At 43.7% G+C, this 14,441-nt stretch overlaps 1 protein-coding gene across 1 annotated transcript in view; it reads left to right on the forward strand.

The window, feature by feature from the left end:
* Positions 1-14,441, forward strand: part of LOC115476020 (BPI fold-containing family C protein-like) — a 63,663-nt gene that overhangs the window by 32,266 nt on the left and 16,956 nt on the right. Inside the window, exons 6-11 of the mRNA XM_030212129.1 lie at positions 123-183; positions 3,751-3,811; positions 3,973-4,064; positions 5,243-5,416; positions 7,427-7,456; positions 9,406-9,564. Coding sequence (XP_030067989.1) covers positions 123-183; positions 3,751-3,811; positions 3,973-4,064; positions 5,243-5,416; positions 7,427-7,456; positions 9,406-9,564 — 577 coding nt within the window. The remainder of the gene's footprint in view (positions 1-122; positions 184-3,750; positions 3,812-3,972; positions 4,065-5,242; positions 5,417-7,426; positions 7,457-9,405; positions 9,565-14,441) is intronic.

Here is a 14,441-nt window from a genome sequence, read left to right on the forward strand (position 1 = left end):
TCAGCATTTCTTCATGTTTGGCCCTTGTTTCTAGATCTTGACCTATTTTTAAATGTTACCCTAGACTGCCTTATTATTATGTAGAAATCCATGCATTTTCTTTTTTACTTTATTCCTGGCAGAATGTTTGCGAACTACAAGGAAGAGCTAAACAATGAAGTCCTCAGTCTCCTGAACCCACAGGTACACTATCAGACTTATTTTCGAAAGAGAAGGGTGCCCATCTTTCGACACAAATCGGGAGATGAGCGTCCTTCTCCCAGGGTCGCCCAAATTGGCATAATCGAAATCCGATTTTGGGTGTCCTCAACTGTTTTCCATCTCGGGGATGACCAAAGTTCACGGGGGCGTGTTGGAAGCATAGCGAAGGCGGGACTGGGGTGTGTTTAACACATGGGTGTCCTCGACCGGTAATAGAAAAAAGAAGGGCATCCCTGATGAACACTTGGCCGACTTTACTTGGTCCTTTTTTTTTTTTACGACCAAGCCACAAAAATGTGTCCTAAATGACCAGATGACCACAGGAGGGAATCGGGATGACCTCCCCTTACTCCCCCAGTGGTCACTAACCCCTCCCACCCTAAAAAAATTGTAAAATATTTTTCCAGCCTCTATGCCAGCCTCAAATATCATACCCAGCTCCATGACAGAAGTATGCAGGTCCCTGGAGCAGTTTTAGTGAGTACTGCAGTACATTTCAGGCAGGCGGACCCAGGCCCATCTCCCCCTACCTGTTATACTTGTGGTGGTAAATGGGAGCCCTCCAAAACCCACCACAAACCCACTGTACCCACATCTAGGTGCCCCCCTTCATCCCTAAGGGATATGGTAGTGGTGTACAGTTGTGGGGAGTGAGTTTTTTCTTGGGTGTGGGGTTGGGGGGCTCAGCATACAAGGTAAGGGAGCTATGCACCTTGGAGCTTTTTCTGAAGTCCACTGCAGTGCCCCCTAGGGTACCCAGTTGGTGTCCTGTCATGTGGGGGGGGGGGGGGACCAGTGCATTACGAATGCTGGCTCCTCCCACGACCAAATGGCTTGGATTTGGTGGTTTCTGAGATGGGCGTCCTCGGTTTCCATTATCACCGAAAATCGGGAACGACCATCTCTAAGGACGACCATCTCTAAGGTCGACCTAAATGTTGAGATTTGGGCATCCCCGACCATATTATCGAAACAAAAGATGGACGCCCATCTTGTTTCGATAATACAGGTTTCCCCACCCCTTCACGGGGACGTCATGTGAGGACGTCCTCAGGAAAACTTGGGTGCCCCGTTCGATTATGCCCCTCCACAACTACCAGTTGATTTTGTGGTACTCGGTGGCCCTGAAATACTGCTGGAACAGAGCAATAGTTCAGATATGCCAGATTCAATCCATTCTGCATTAGAAGGAATATATGATTCAGCCTTGTTGTCATGCCTAGACCAGATTTCACAATACATTTTAATCTGCAAAAAAAGATGACAGGTTACGGCTTAAATTCATATATTCCTTTCTAAACTGGCCTTCTTGGTCCTTCTAGGGGCTTCTAACACTGAGGGATCCATTTACTAAGGTGCGCCGAAGCCTACGCTGGTATAGACGTATGTATTCGGCGTGCGCAGGTCCATTTTTCAGCGCACCTTCAAAAAAGGCCTTTTTTGGGCCAAAAATGGATGTGGGGATGTGGGCCACGCGGTAGGCATGCATTGGGCATGTGTAGGTACCTACACGGCTTAGTAAAAGGGCCCCTTACTGTACCATTCCCACTTACTTATTTTGGCTTTCGGTTTTAGTGCCTTCTTCTGAGAGAAAACATTTAGATGGCAATTCTATGAAGTGGTGCCATGATTTCGGTGACCCAATGCCATGTGCCGATTCTATACCAGCATCTGGGTACCAAGATTCTATTATAGAATGTGAGCAGAAGTTGGCATTGCTGCACCTAAAATTAGGCAACAATCATTTTGCCTTGTCAGTGGCAGCCATCTTTGTTTATTTAGTCCTTCTATAAATTATTCATTCTTCCGCTCAATCAGACCAGAAAATTCTGTTACAAATTTAAAACGAATCTCGGAACTTCACAAAAAAACCATCCAAAACGATGTTTACACAGCGTCGCAGAAATCCTGTATCAATAGTTGAACCTTAAAGGGTCTTCAATTTATTTGCCTCGCTGGATGTTTTTTTGAGAAGTTCCAAGTCTGAGATTTTTTTGAATTTGTAACAGAATTTTCTGGACTGCTTGAGTGGAGGACTGAACGATTTAAGGAAGGAATAAATATACATTTTTTTTATTCTTTTCTGATGAAGATCTTTTTTGAACGGTAGTGGGTACTTGATATGGGGCTCTCCTGTTTCATCCTTTGAGTTTATATAGCCAGACCTCGAGGTGGGAGGGGACCAGAGCCCAAGGTGGGGGGCACATTTTGGTCACTGCCCCCCTTCACCACCGCCCCCCTGCCGCCGCTGCCTCGCCGCTCTGCCGCCCACCGTTGCCGCAAATATCCCAATCCCCGGCAGTTGAAGACTTTGCCCAGCGCTGGTCTCTTGCACCAGCACATTGCCTGCCCTGTTCTCTCTTCCCCTCACGTTGGGAATGCTCTTTTTAGTGAAACTGCTCAATTTCACTAAAAGGAGCGTGCCCGATGTGAGGGGAAGAGAGAGCAGGCAGGCAATGTGGCGGCACCGGCCCAGACCAGCGCTGGCTGAAGTCTTCAGATGGCGGAGGCTGGGGACCCCCACAAGCCAACCGGGAGCCAGAGGAAATGGGGGGGCAGGCCCCCATGGCCCCACCTAGCTACGCCACTGGTTTGCCTAAGTGTGCCCTGAAGTACACATAACTTGACGCGCGTACTCCAGACCCATGACCCACCCACTCTCTGCCCACATCTATGCCCCCCTTGAACCTATGTACTGAGCAATTTTGGCACATATGTTATAAAAAAAGCTCCTGCAGCGGTGGGGGGAGCGACAAGGGGCAGCAGCGGCGAGGGGGCTGAGGCGGGGCGCCCTTGCCCCGGGCCCAGCCTAGTCTCTCGGCAGCCCTGGAACTCACCATCTAGTTATGTGGATCTATGCAATAAAGTATCTAAGTAATTAATATAGAAGCCCTTTTACTAAAGCATGTAGGCACCTACGCGAGCCCAACTCGCATCAATTTGGAACTACTGCCCGGCTACCGCGAGCCCCGGAAGGTAATTCCATTTTTTACATGCGTCAGATACACATGCCTGAAAATGTTTTTTATTTTCTACCGCGTGGCGCTAACCGGGCAGTTATTGGCAGTGTACACACGCTGATGATTACCGCCTGGTTAACGTGTGAGACCTTACCACTAAGTCAATAGGTGGCAGTAAGGTCTCAGGCCCAAAATGGATGCCCGCCAATTTTTATTTTGCCGTACATCCAATTTCAGCCAAAGTAAAGAGGCCCTTTTTGCAGGCATGCTGAAAAATGGACCTGCATGAATTCAATACACGCGTCTACAACAGCGCAGGCTATTTTTTGGCGCACTTTAGTAAAAGGACCCCATAATAAAAAGATACCAATGAACAGAAAAATCATGCAGTGTCATCCAAGAAAAATTCCCCAATTACAGCAATCAATTAAGTATTATGTAGTTGAAGAACAGGTTTATCCGAAAGAAAGGAATCCAAATGGGCGGGTTCAAAGAAAACATTCTTAATGTTCCCTGTATGTGACCAGACATTTGCAAAGGAATCAGAGCATATTTATGTAAAAAAAAATTTCTCTCCTATTTATGACAGGTATGCAGAGCTGTGACTGAAAATTTTGAGTTGTGGACGACCAATATCAGCACTTTCTCTGGTGAGCATTTTCTCTTCTTGCCAACACACTGTAGGAGATTGTGAATATTCTATATGGTGAACAGGGAATGTGGACGTGTTCAGTCAAATATCAAAATAGGTCAGCTTGTATTTTCTCATTTGGAAAATTAATCTTCTGCTTCTTTTTTTGTCTTCTCATAGGTCGGTATGACGTCAACAGATATGTTGGAATAAACTACCAACTAGTGAATTCACCAGTGTTCACTGAAAAGTACTTTGATGTGAATATAAATGTAAGTGTGATACCAGGGCAGATTAATTGGGTAAATCTTAGAGAGTTCTCTAATCAGAAGTTAGTTCATTTTTTCCTGTTAGAATATTTTATTCAATCAATCAACAATGTGACCCTCCCCTCATAGGACAGAGGCCCTGGCGTACAAGTATCACTGAGCACAGTGGTAATGAGCGTGGATTCACTAAGAGCTGATGCTAGTTAACCTTCTGACACTGTAGTGAATTATAAACATCTATGACTCATGCAAATTGAGGAATCTTTATGTCATTCTGATCTTCACGCTCCGTTTAAAAATAAGATGCCTGCAGTAACTGGACGGTTGACCAACTTGGAAGGGGCATCTGCAGTACTCACTCTTAATCACGAAAACAAAACTGTCTATGACGAGTTAGAATATCTTTTTGAAATTAGTGAAGGGAAGAGAAGCAGCAGCTGTACAACGTGAAGCAAGGAATGTAACAACTGATGTGCTTTGTACATTGCAAGGCCGAGCAGCTGGGGGAGGGAGCTAATTGTCTGGGGCTAATTGCCCCAGTTCTGGCCACCTGAGCTTATATGAGCCCTGACTGAATATTGACCGGGACCTGCATAACAGAAAAAAAATGTGCAGAGCCCCTCCAATCCCCTTTCTCTGCTACTATTCCCTCCTCTAGTCTTAATCTTCCTCCCCTCTCTCAAGTGACTCCAAGCCCCCTCCCCCCTCCAACTCCCCCCAGCTATGGAACCCCCCCTCCCTCCGGTATGTTGGAAGGGTGGGAGGGACTGAGGGTGGTTTGCATGGTCAGTGAGAGAGGGAAGGGAGTCTGGAATGGAGGGGGTGGGGGGATGATACCAGGAGGGTCTCTGAACATTTTTTTTTTTTTTTGGTTATGTGGGTCCCAGCCAATATTCAGGCAGGACCTGCAAAAGCTCAGGTGGCCAGTACTGGGACAATGAACCACAAATATTCAATACCGCTGGCAGCTAAATATTGACTAGAAGGTATTTAAAAAAAAAACAAACCAAAATCCAAATATAAAATGAATCCCACAAGCGAAACAAAACATTTCTACATGCAAACCCACACTAACAACCAATAATGCTTTTCATCTTTATTCCTCTTTAAATGATTTAATTTTAATCAACTATTAATAGTCATCAGATGCATAACCACCCTTGAACTTCTTTCCAATTCAGGGATCCTTCTATGCAATCAATGGCACAGATCGTCCTGTTGCTCCAGCCGATTTCCCCTTCTTAGATTCAAATGATTCCGCGATGTGCATTGGTATCTCTGAAGCTGCCTTGAACTCTGTAGCCCAGGCTTATTATGATGCTCGGTTCTTTCGTCTCACTTTCACACATCCCATGGTACGTTAAATACTTCTAGAACAGGTAAAATGAGTTGCACTATTGAATATAAATTGCCATTTCCCCATCCATGTTGTAATTGCAATTATGTAAGTTGTTGTTGTTGTTAAGTGCAGTTGAGATGGTGTCATTTAATGGTGAGCCCCTGAACTGTGTTAGTGTACAATGTAATCCATAACCAATCTGTAACAAATTGTATTTCCAACATTTAACTCATATTGTAAGCCACACTGAACCCGCAAAAAGGTGGGGAAAATGTGGGATACAAATGCAATAAATAAATAAATACATCCCTGGTGTATACTATCTGCAAGAGGACCACAGAAGTGGAAAGAACACCAGAGTCCCAACATGAGAGACACAGCCAAAACACGAGTGGGAACAGGACCAGGCTCTTCAAAACAGACTAGGGCCTCTCAGTATGCAGTTTGAAATTTTTATTTGGGATGACTCGACAAGGTATCCTGTTTCGGCATATACGTGCCTGCTTCAGGAGTCTTGTTGGATATCTTTGGCAATCACAAATATTTTCAGCAACGTATCTTTAGAGTGTGGTCATAACTGGTCTTCAAAAAGACCATTAATGGATTTAAGGAGTAGTGTCACTTATAGACGCCTTTTAGGCCCCTGAACACCCCCCCCCCCCCACCACCACCCTTTCTACTACTACTACTATTTAGCATTTCTATAGCGCTACAAGGCATACGCAGCGCTGCACAAACATAGAAGTAAGACAGTCCCTGCTCAAAGAGCTTACAATCTAATAGACAAAAAATAAATAAAGTAAGCAAATCAAATCAATTAATGTGAACGGGAAGGAAGAGAGGAGGGTAGGTGGAGGCGAGTGGTTACAAGTGGTTACGAGTCAAAAGCAATGTTAAAGAGGTGGGCTTTCAGTCTAGATTTAAAGGTGGCCAAGGATGGGGCAAGACGTAGGGGCTCAGGAAGTTTATTCCAGGCGTAGGGTGCAGCGAGACAGAAGGCGCGAAGTCTGGAGTTGGCAGTAGTGGAGAAGGGAACAGATAAGAAGGATTTATCCATGGAGCGGAGTGCACGGGAAGGGGTGTAGGGAAGGACGAGTGTGGAGAGATACTGGGGAGCAGCAGAGTGAATACATTTATAGGTTAGTAGAAGAAGTTTGAACAGGATGCGAAAATGGATAGGGAGCCAGTGAAGGGTCTTGAGGAGAGGGGTAGTATGAGTAAAGCGACCCTGGCGGAAGATGAGACGGGCAGCAGAGTTTTGAACCGACTGGAGAGGGGAGAGGTGACTAAGTGGGAGGCCAGCAAGAAGCAGATTGCAGTAGTCTAAACGAGAGGTGACAAGGGTGTGGATGAGGGTTTTGGTAGAGTGCTCGGAAAGAAAGGGGCGGATTTTACGGATGTTGTAAAGAAAGAAACGACAGGTCTTGGCGGTCTGCTGGATATGCGCAGAGAAGGAGAGAGAAGAGTCAAAGATGACCCCAAGGTTTCGAGCTGAGGAGACAGGGAGAATGAGAGAGCCATCAACAGAAATGGAAAACTGGGGGAGCGGGGAGGTGGGTTTGGGGGGGGAAATGAGAAGCTCGGTTTTGGTCATATTTAATTTCAGGTGGCGTTGAGACATCCAGGCAGCAATGTCAGACAAGCACGCTGAAACTTTGGTTTGGATGCAAGGTGAGATATCAGGGGTAGAAAGGTAGATTTGGGAGTCATCAGCCTGCCACCATTCAACCCTCTCCCTGAACATCCCCATTATCTAGGTAGGACCCCCAAGCCTACCTTTGCACCCTGGTGGTCCACTGGGGGTCGATGGGGGCATGAGCAAAGCTCACTCATTCCTGCCCCTTGTGGCTGCCTACAGAAAATGACTGCCACAACCTTTCTAAATTGCATTAGAGAAAGGAATTTATATCCCTGATGATTTTTGCAAATTATACCTTTATATTGATAATCCAATTTGAATATACTGTATCTGACCCTCAAACTTTTTCCCATCTAATAGACTTGTAATTGTTTTTATTTTGTACAGATTAATAAATCAGTTGCAGAGTGGAATGGGGTAAGTTGTTTCTCTTTTCCTTTCTTTTCTTCTTTCTACCTGTAATAATAAAATGGTTCACAACTTTGCTGTAGTCTGGTTCAGAAAATGCGAAACGTGCACAAGGCGGCTGGAACTTCCAGCTGAAACCAAGGTAGTCAAAATGTATATAAAAACTATAACCTCCATCTTTTCATCTGCATAGTGTGTTTTGCACTGTACAGGCGTATTAGTGGATCATGCAAGGCTCTCCCAGATAGCTCTAATTTATTTGGATTTAACTCAGATCTTTTTGGTAGTAGTTCATGGTGAGTTTTGTGCAGGTATAGTGTTTCCCTGCACCAAGAGGACTGACAACTCAGGAACCTATTTGTTAAAGGGTTTTTTTTTCCCCATGTGGAGGGCAGTTCTATATCAACGCACCTATATCTAGGTAAACAGCCCCCCTAATTCTATAAAAGTCGCCAAACATTGTGCATGCAATCTAATTAAAAAAACAAGCAAGTTACTGCCAATAACTGTCTTTTTAGCAAACAATTATTGGCACTAATTAAATTTAATTGAACTTTACGCACGTAAATTTAGTCGCGGGACCTGCGTTTAAAATTTGTGCGCGATTTATAAAAGGGGGTGTGGACATGGGAAGATCATGGGTGGAATGGGGGTGTTCCTAAAATTAGCACGCATTGTTATAGAATAACGGGGCTATGAACCTAATGTAGGCGCGTACATTTGCACCGCATTTCAGTTGGTGCAAGTGGCTGCGCCTAAGGTTAGGCGTGATTCCCAGGTGTAAAACCAATCCTCTAAACTATGCCTAATTTTAACCACAGCTTATAGAACAGCGCTTTTTTTCAACGCTGATATTTTTTGATGCCCATATATAGAATCTAGCTCAGAGGACACTTATTTGGATCCCATTTCATAATCGAAAGTGGGTGCCTATTCTTACTAGGGTCTTTTACCAAACTGCGGTAACAGGGGGCCTGTGGTGATGTCAGCACGTATTTTTGACGCATGCCGAGCAGGGGCGTAGCCAGACGTCGGCAGGAGGAGGGTCCAGAGCCCGCGGTGAGGGGGCACATTTTAACACCCCTCCCCGGCGCCACCGACCCCCCCCCCCGCTATTGCCGACCCCCCTGCTGCTGCCGCCACCACCACCACCAACAACAACTTTGACCCCCACCTGCCGACAACCCTCTCGACCCCCAACCTTCCCTCGTCGCTGCCGTCACCTACCTTTGCAGGCGGAGGACCCCAACCCCCACCAGCCAAGGTCCTCTTCTTCCCGCGCAAGGCTTCGTTCTGACTGTTTCTGACGTCCTGCAGGATGTCAGAAACAGTCAGAATGAAGCCTTGCGCGGGAAGAAGAGGACCTCGGCTGGCGGGGGTTGGGGTCCCCTGCCAGCAAAGGCAGGCGACGGCAGGTTGGCAGGGAGGGGGGTCGAGAGGGTCATCGGCAGGGGGGTCCAGGACCAAATCTATGGGGGCCAGACCCCCGTGGCCCCACGTGGTTACACCACTGGTGCCGAGGCCTCCTTTTATCGCAGTGGGTAAAAGACTGTTTTTTTTTGTTTTTGAACAGAAATGGCAATGTAGTAAGTGAACTCCTTGGCACGTGGCCATTTTGGGGAGTAGGCCCTAGCCGCCACCCATTGAGAGGCTCTTGCACTAACCCTGCGGTAACTGGGGTAAGCCCCAGTGCTATAAAAATAGACTATATTTTTGTAGCACTGGAAATAGAGTGCGCTGGGGGTGGGAACTATCACTTGGCTGCTGTGGTAGGCGTGCGGCAAGCCCATTGCTGCAAACCAAGCCTGTAATAAAAGGGTTCTTAGTTATTTGTACACCATTTAGATGCATTTGCTTGGCATATGCAGAGTAAAAAGATTTGGAAAAACGGAAACCTATTTTCCTTTATAGAATACTAAAAACTTAGGTCTCGTGTGTTTGTCTTCACTGATCCACAGGAACAAAACTCCATTTATGCGAGGGGCATATTAAATGCCACTAAGGCTCCAGAGTTCATTCTGAACCCAAAGAACATTACTATGAATTTTAATGCTGATCTTCTGTTGGTCACCAAGGAACCCAACAAGACTCGTGTACTTGTGGTCACTATCAACACTGTAAGTATCATGATACTTTATGACAAATATCAAAATATGGCTATTCTTATATTCTTATGTTTTTATGCACAACCCCCCCCCCCCCCCCCAGCAACGCGACCATGGTTGGTGGGAGCATAGGTTGGTGATAGAGATATTCTGATACCAGAATCTCATTGTATGTGATGTCCATATAGTCTTTTTAAAACATAAGTGATCTTTTGCATACAGAATGTAATTTTTTGTTGTTGTTTTGGAACTGTAGGACCCCTTACGCAGGCCTTAGAGCCGAAACACGGTCCGTGTTGGGTCGTTTCATTGACTAAAGATCTTCTGCCAACCGTTATTCGTTTTGCTGGGTTTTTTTTTTTTTTTTGCATCCTGTGTGTTCTGCGAAGTGTTCTTTTCTCGGTTTCATTAAATATCAAACTATAACAGAGGAGGCAAGTTTAAATCACCTAAACCCAAAAGAAAACCTGCTTAAAACAATCTGAAACCAAAGGAGGAAATGGCTACAAAATATGAAATGTCGATCACTATGAAAATGCCTAAGTGCTAAACACCCCCACAAAGAATAAAAGTTCCTAGCCAGAGGCTACAGACAAAATCTCCCCTCCTACTCTAGCTAAGATAATAAAGTACCTTTCCGACTTCATTTGAAACTTTCTTTAGATTAGTCCCCTTATTTTCTTATTCCTGTTACTCTATCATATCTATCTATGAGGCCCTTGAACTAAGCCATGGAAAAAGTGGCCTGCGCTAGTTTGGACTCGTGAAATTGGTACGCACTGGGCAACTCTTTACAGAAGTGGGACAAGGGCATTCTTTTAAAAATGGGGCAGCAAATGACCTGCATGCTAAGATTAAAATTAGTGCATGGCTATTTATTATTATTAGTAGAAGTAGTAGTAGCATTTGTATCCCACATTTTCCCAGCGATTTGCAGGCTCAATGTGGCTTACATTTGCCGTAATGGCGGTTGCCATTTCCGGGTAACAGAATTACAAGTAGTGTAACGTTAAGGTGCATACATACATGATAACATACATGGTACATAGCATATATGGAGCTGGTCATGGTATATATATATAAAGTGTGAATATATAGTTAGTAAGAATAAGTCATACATAAACCATAAACCGCCTTCAGTGAATTCCTTCAAAAAGGCAGTAAATAAATCCTAATAAATAAATCAAATAGTAAAGCAGTGAGCAGGATGAGCACGGTGGATTTTTCTGTCTCCCCCTGAAGCAGCAGAGTGGCCCCGCAACACAGTGGCCAGTATTGGGGTGATTATTATGCAGCATTAAATCTAAGTAGTTATATATTTTTTAATTCAAATGAAGTGGAATTTGGTTCTTTGAAAGAAAAAAACGTAGGGCCCCTTCTACTAAGTCATGTAAACGCCACCGTGCGCCCAATGCATGCCAAATTGGAGTTACTGCCCAGTTACCGCATGGCCCTCATGGTAATTTCAATCTTGGCCCGTGTCCGCTACGTGCACCTGAAAAATATTTTTTTATTCTCTGCGCGCACGGCAGCTACGTTCGTCAAGTGGCATTCGATACGCATAGACCATTACCATCTGGTTACCGCATGAGACCTTACCGTAGGTCAATGGCTTGCGGTAAGGTCTCAGGCCCAAAATGGACGCGCGGCAATTTTCATTTTGCCGCACGTCTGTTTTCGGCAAAAATGTTAAAAACGCATTTTTTTGTAGGTGAGCTAAAAAATAATTCTGTACATGCCCAAAACACACGTCTACACTACCGCAGGCCGCGTTTGAGCGCACCTTAGTAACAGGACCCCTCAGATATGAAATAAAAATTATTCTAACTCTCAATTGGGAATGAGGTTTTTTTACGCCGACGATTGATACAGCAGGTTCATTTGAGAAAACATTAAAGTAAAATGTCCTGCATTTTCTGAGGCTTTTTCCCTCCCTTTTTTTGAGTTTACTGAATGAATTCTTGTAAACAATTGTAGCTGAACACGATATCAGTGAAGTATTTTTGCGATTCTAGTGTTGTCATTAGCGTGTGGCAGCATCAAATAATTAATGGAGAACTTACTGCCACCTATTCATAAGGACAACTGTATAATACTTCCCCACCCTTGCCATGTCCCCTCAAAAAATGAACGTAAAAGAGTAAATACCATGCAGTTAACATGTGTAAAAGGGAAAATTACTACAAGATGCTTTAGCGTGTCCTGCGGTAAGCCTTTTTTGGCGTGCTAAACCCTGCTAGGGCTTTGTGCACCTTAGAAAAAAGGGGCCCCTCATATCCTTTTTATTTTTTATTTTTCTTTATTAAGTTTTCAAAATTTACAAGATGATACTTATAAATCGGAAATACAGCGAAGTAATTAGAGAAATTGCATTATTCATCAATATCCAAATAGGAAAAAAAAATGTTAATCTCCACAACTAATATTGCTTTCTCTAAAAAATAGGTAAAATAAACATAATAAGAAAAGACAAATCGCTTTCTTAGACCACAATCAATTTAGGGAGAGGAGACATCTAGTTAAAGGAGAAACGTAAAAGTAATACATTAACGTAAATGGCCTGGCTCGTATGCCCCCAGCTTTATATACTATTTCTTAATACTCATCAATCACTATCTGGACAGTTTCTTACTATCTATAAACGTTTTAAGCTGACCTGGTTCAAAAAAGATGTACTTATTACCCAGGTATTTAATACAACATTTGCATGGATAAGCCAATACAAAGGAAGCTCCCAATGCTTTAACCTCCTCTCTGTAGACAAGAAATGCTTTTCTACGATCTTGTGTGGATCTAACCACGTCTGGAAAGATCCAGATTTTATGACCACAAAATTCTTTATTTGAGTTCTTAAAGTAAAGTCTTAATAAGGCATTCATATCCTGCTCAAAGACGAATGACACCAAAAGCGTCCTTCGAGTTGATACTTCTGATATAGATTCCTCCAACAATGCTGATAAGTCTTGTAAATTCAGTTCAGGTGTCTGTATCTTTTCTGTTGGATTCGCCTTAGATTGTTTAGATTCAGGTAAGTAATAAATGTTATTTATCAGTGGAATTGCAGATTGAGGATAAACCAAAACTTCCATCAAATATTTTTTCAAGAAATCAATTGGGGCGATTCCAGGTGAAACGGGAAAGTTTAAAATCTGTAGATTCAGACGTCTATTATAGTTTTCTAGAGTTTCTAATTTTAAGGAAACCTTACCCTCATATACTTTTGAAAAGGGAGCAGAATGTATTTCAGTCTCTGACATGTGGGGTCTTAAAGAAGACTCCTAAATATTGAAAATAAATTGCACCACATGGGCATTACTGGATACCTGCTGCCTTGACAGGAACATTCACCGGGGCTAGTGACAAATCTGACGTTTCATTCATATTCCTGTGTTCAGAAGAGGAGGGAGTGGAACAGTTAGAAGAATGGTCGAGGGTCTGGCAGTTAAAATTTAATCAAATGAAGTATTTAGGGTTCTATTCTATAAATCTGGTATTATACTTTGAATAATATTTATGAATTAATACCAGTCCTGTTTCAGAACCTATTTCTATGTGCCTTTAAAACACAAAACGAACACCACATGGGAGCAGACTGAACTCTGCAGAAAACCTGGACCTCAAAACTGTTTATGCTACATTGAATTTGATTAGAGACTTATATGAACTGTTATAAGATCTAGGAAAGCATGCGGTTGGGACAGGCAGGGTTCGGTGCAATGATGTTTTGATATTGCGGTGTTCTAAGCCTAAGCCGTCACGATTGGTGAATTGGCATCACAATATATACTGAGCACTAAAAACATTTTTTTAAAAAAATTATTGTTCAAAAAAACATTTTGTGTCTTAAAGGCAAATAGAAATAGGTTCTGAAACAGGACTGGTATTAATTCATAAATATTAGTTAAAATTTAATGCCAAGAAGGGCGGAGTGATGCATTTGGGGTGCAGAAACCCAAAAGAGAGATACCGAATAGGAGGGGAGAGTTTAGCAGGCTCAACTCAGGAGAGAGACCTTGGGGTGTTGATGTCGGAGGATATGAAGGTGAAGAAACAATGCGACAAGGCGACGGCCATGACCAGAAGGATGCTAGGCTGCGTAGAGAGGGGTATAACCAGCAGAAGAAAGGAGGTGTTGATGCCCCTCTACAAGTCGTTGGTGAGGCCCCACTTGGAGTATTGTGTTCAGTTTTGGAGGCCGTATCTTGCGAAAGATGTAAAAAGACTGGAAGCGGTGCAAAGAAAAGCTACAAAAATGGTATGGGATTTGTGTTGCAAACTGTACGAGGAGAGACTTGCCTACTTGAACATGTATACCTTGGAGGAAAGGAGAAACAGAGGTGACATGATACAGACATTCAAATATTTGAAAGGTATTAATCCGTAAACAAATCTTTTCCGGAGACGGGAAGGTGGTAGAACTAGAGGACATGAATTGAGGTTGAAGGGGGGCAGACTCAGGAGTAATGTCAGGAAGTATTTTTTCATGGAGAAGGTGGTAGGTACGTGGAATGCCCTCCCGCGGGAGGTGGTGGAGATGAATACGGTCATGGAATTTAAACATACGTGGGATAAACACAAAGGAATCCTATTTAAAAGGAATGGATCTATGGAATCTTAGCGGACATTGGGTGGTGACGCTGGTATTTGGAGAATAAAACCTGTGCAGGGCGGACTTCTACGGTCTGTGCCCTGATCATGACTGAATAGATATGGAGGGGCTGGAGTGTAAATTTTAAGGGGCTTCGACATTGGCTTCAGAACTGTTAGTACAAGAACAGTGCTGGGCAGACTTCTACGGTCTGTGACCTGAGAATGGCAAGGACAAATCAAACGGGTATACATATAAAGTATCACATACCATGTAAAATGAGTTTAACTTGTTGGGCAGA

This window comes from Microcaecilia unicolor, chromosome 8 (genome assembly GCF_901765095.1).
Source record: "Microcaecilia unicolor chromosome 8, aMicUni1.1, whole genome shotgun sequence".
NCBI lineage: Eukaryota > Metazoa > Chordata > Amphibia > Gymnophiona > Siphonopidae > Microcaecilia > Microcaecilia unicolor.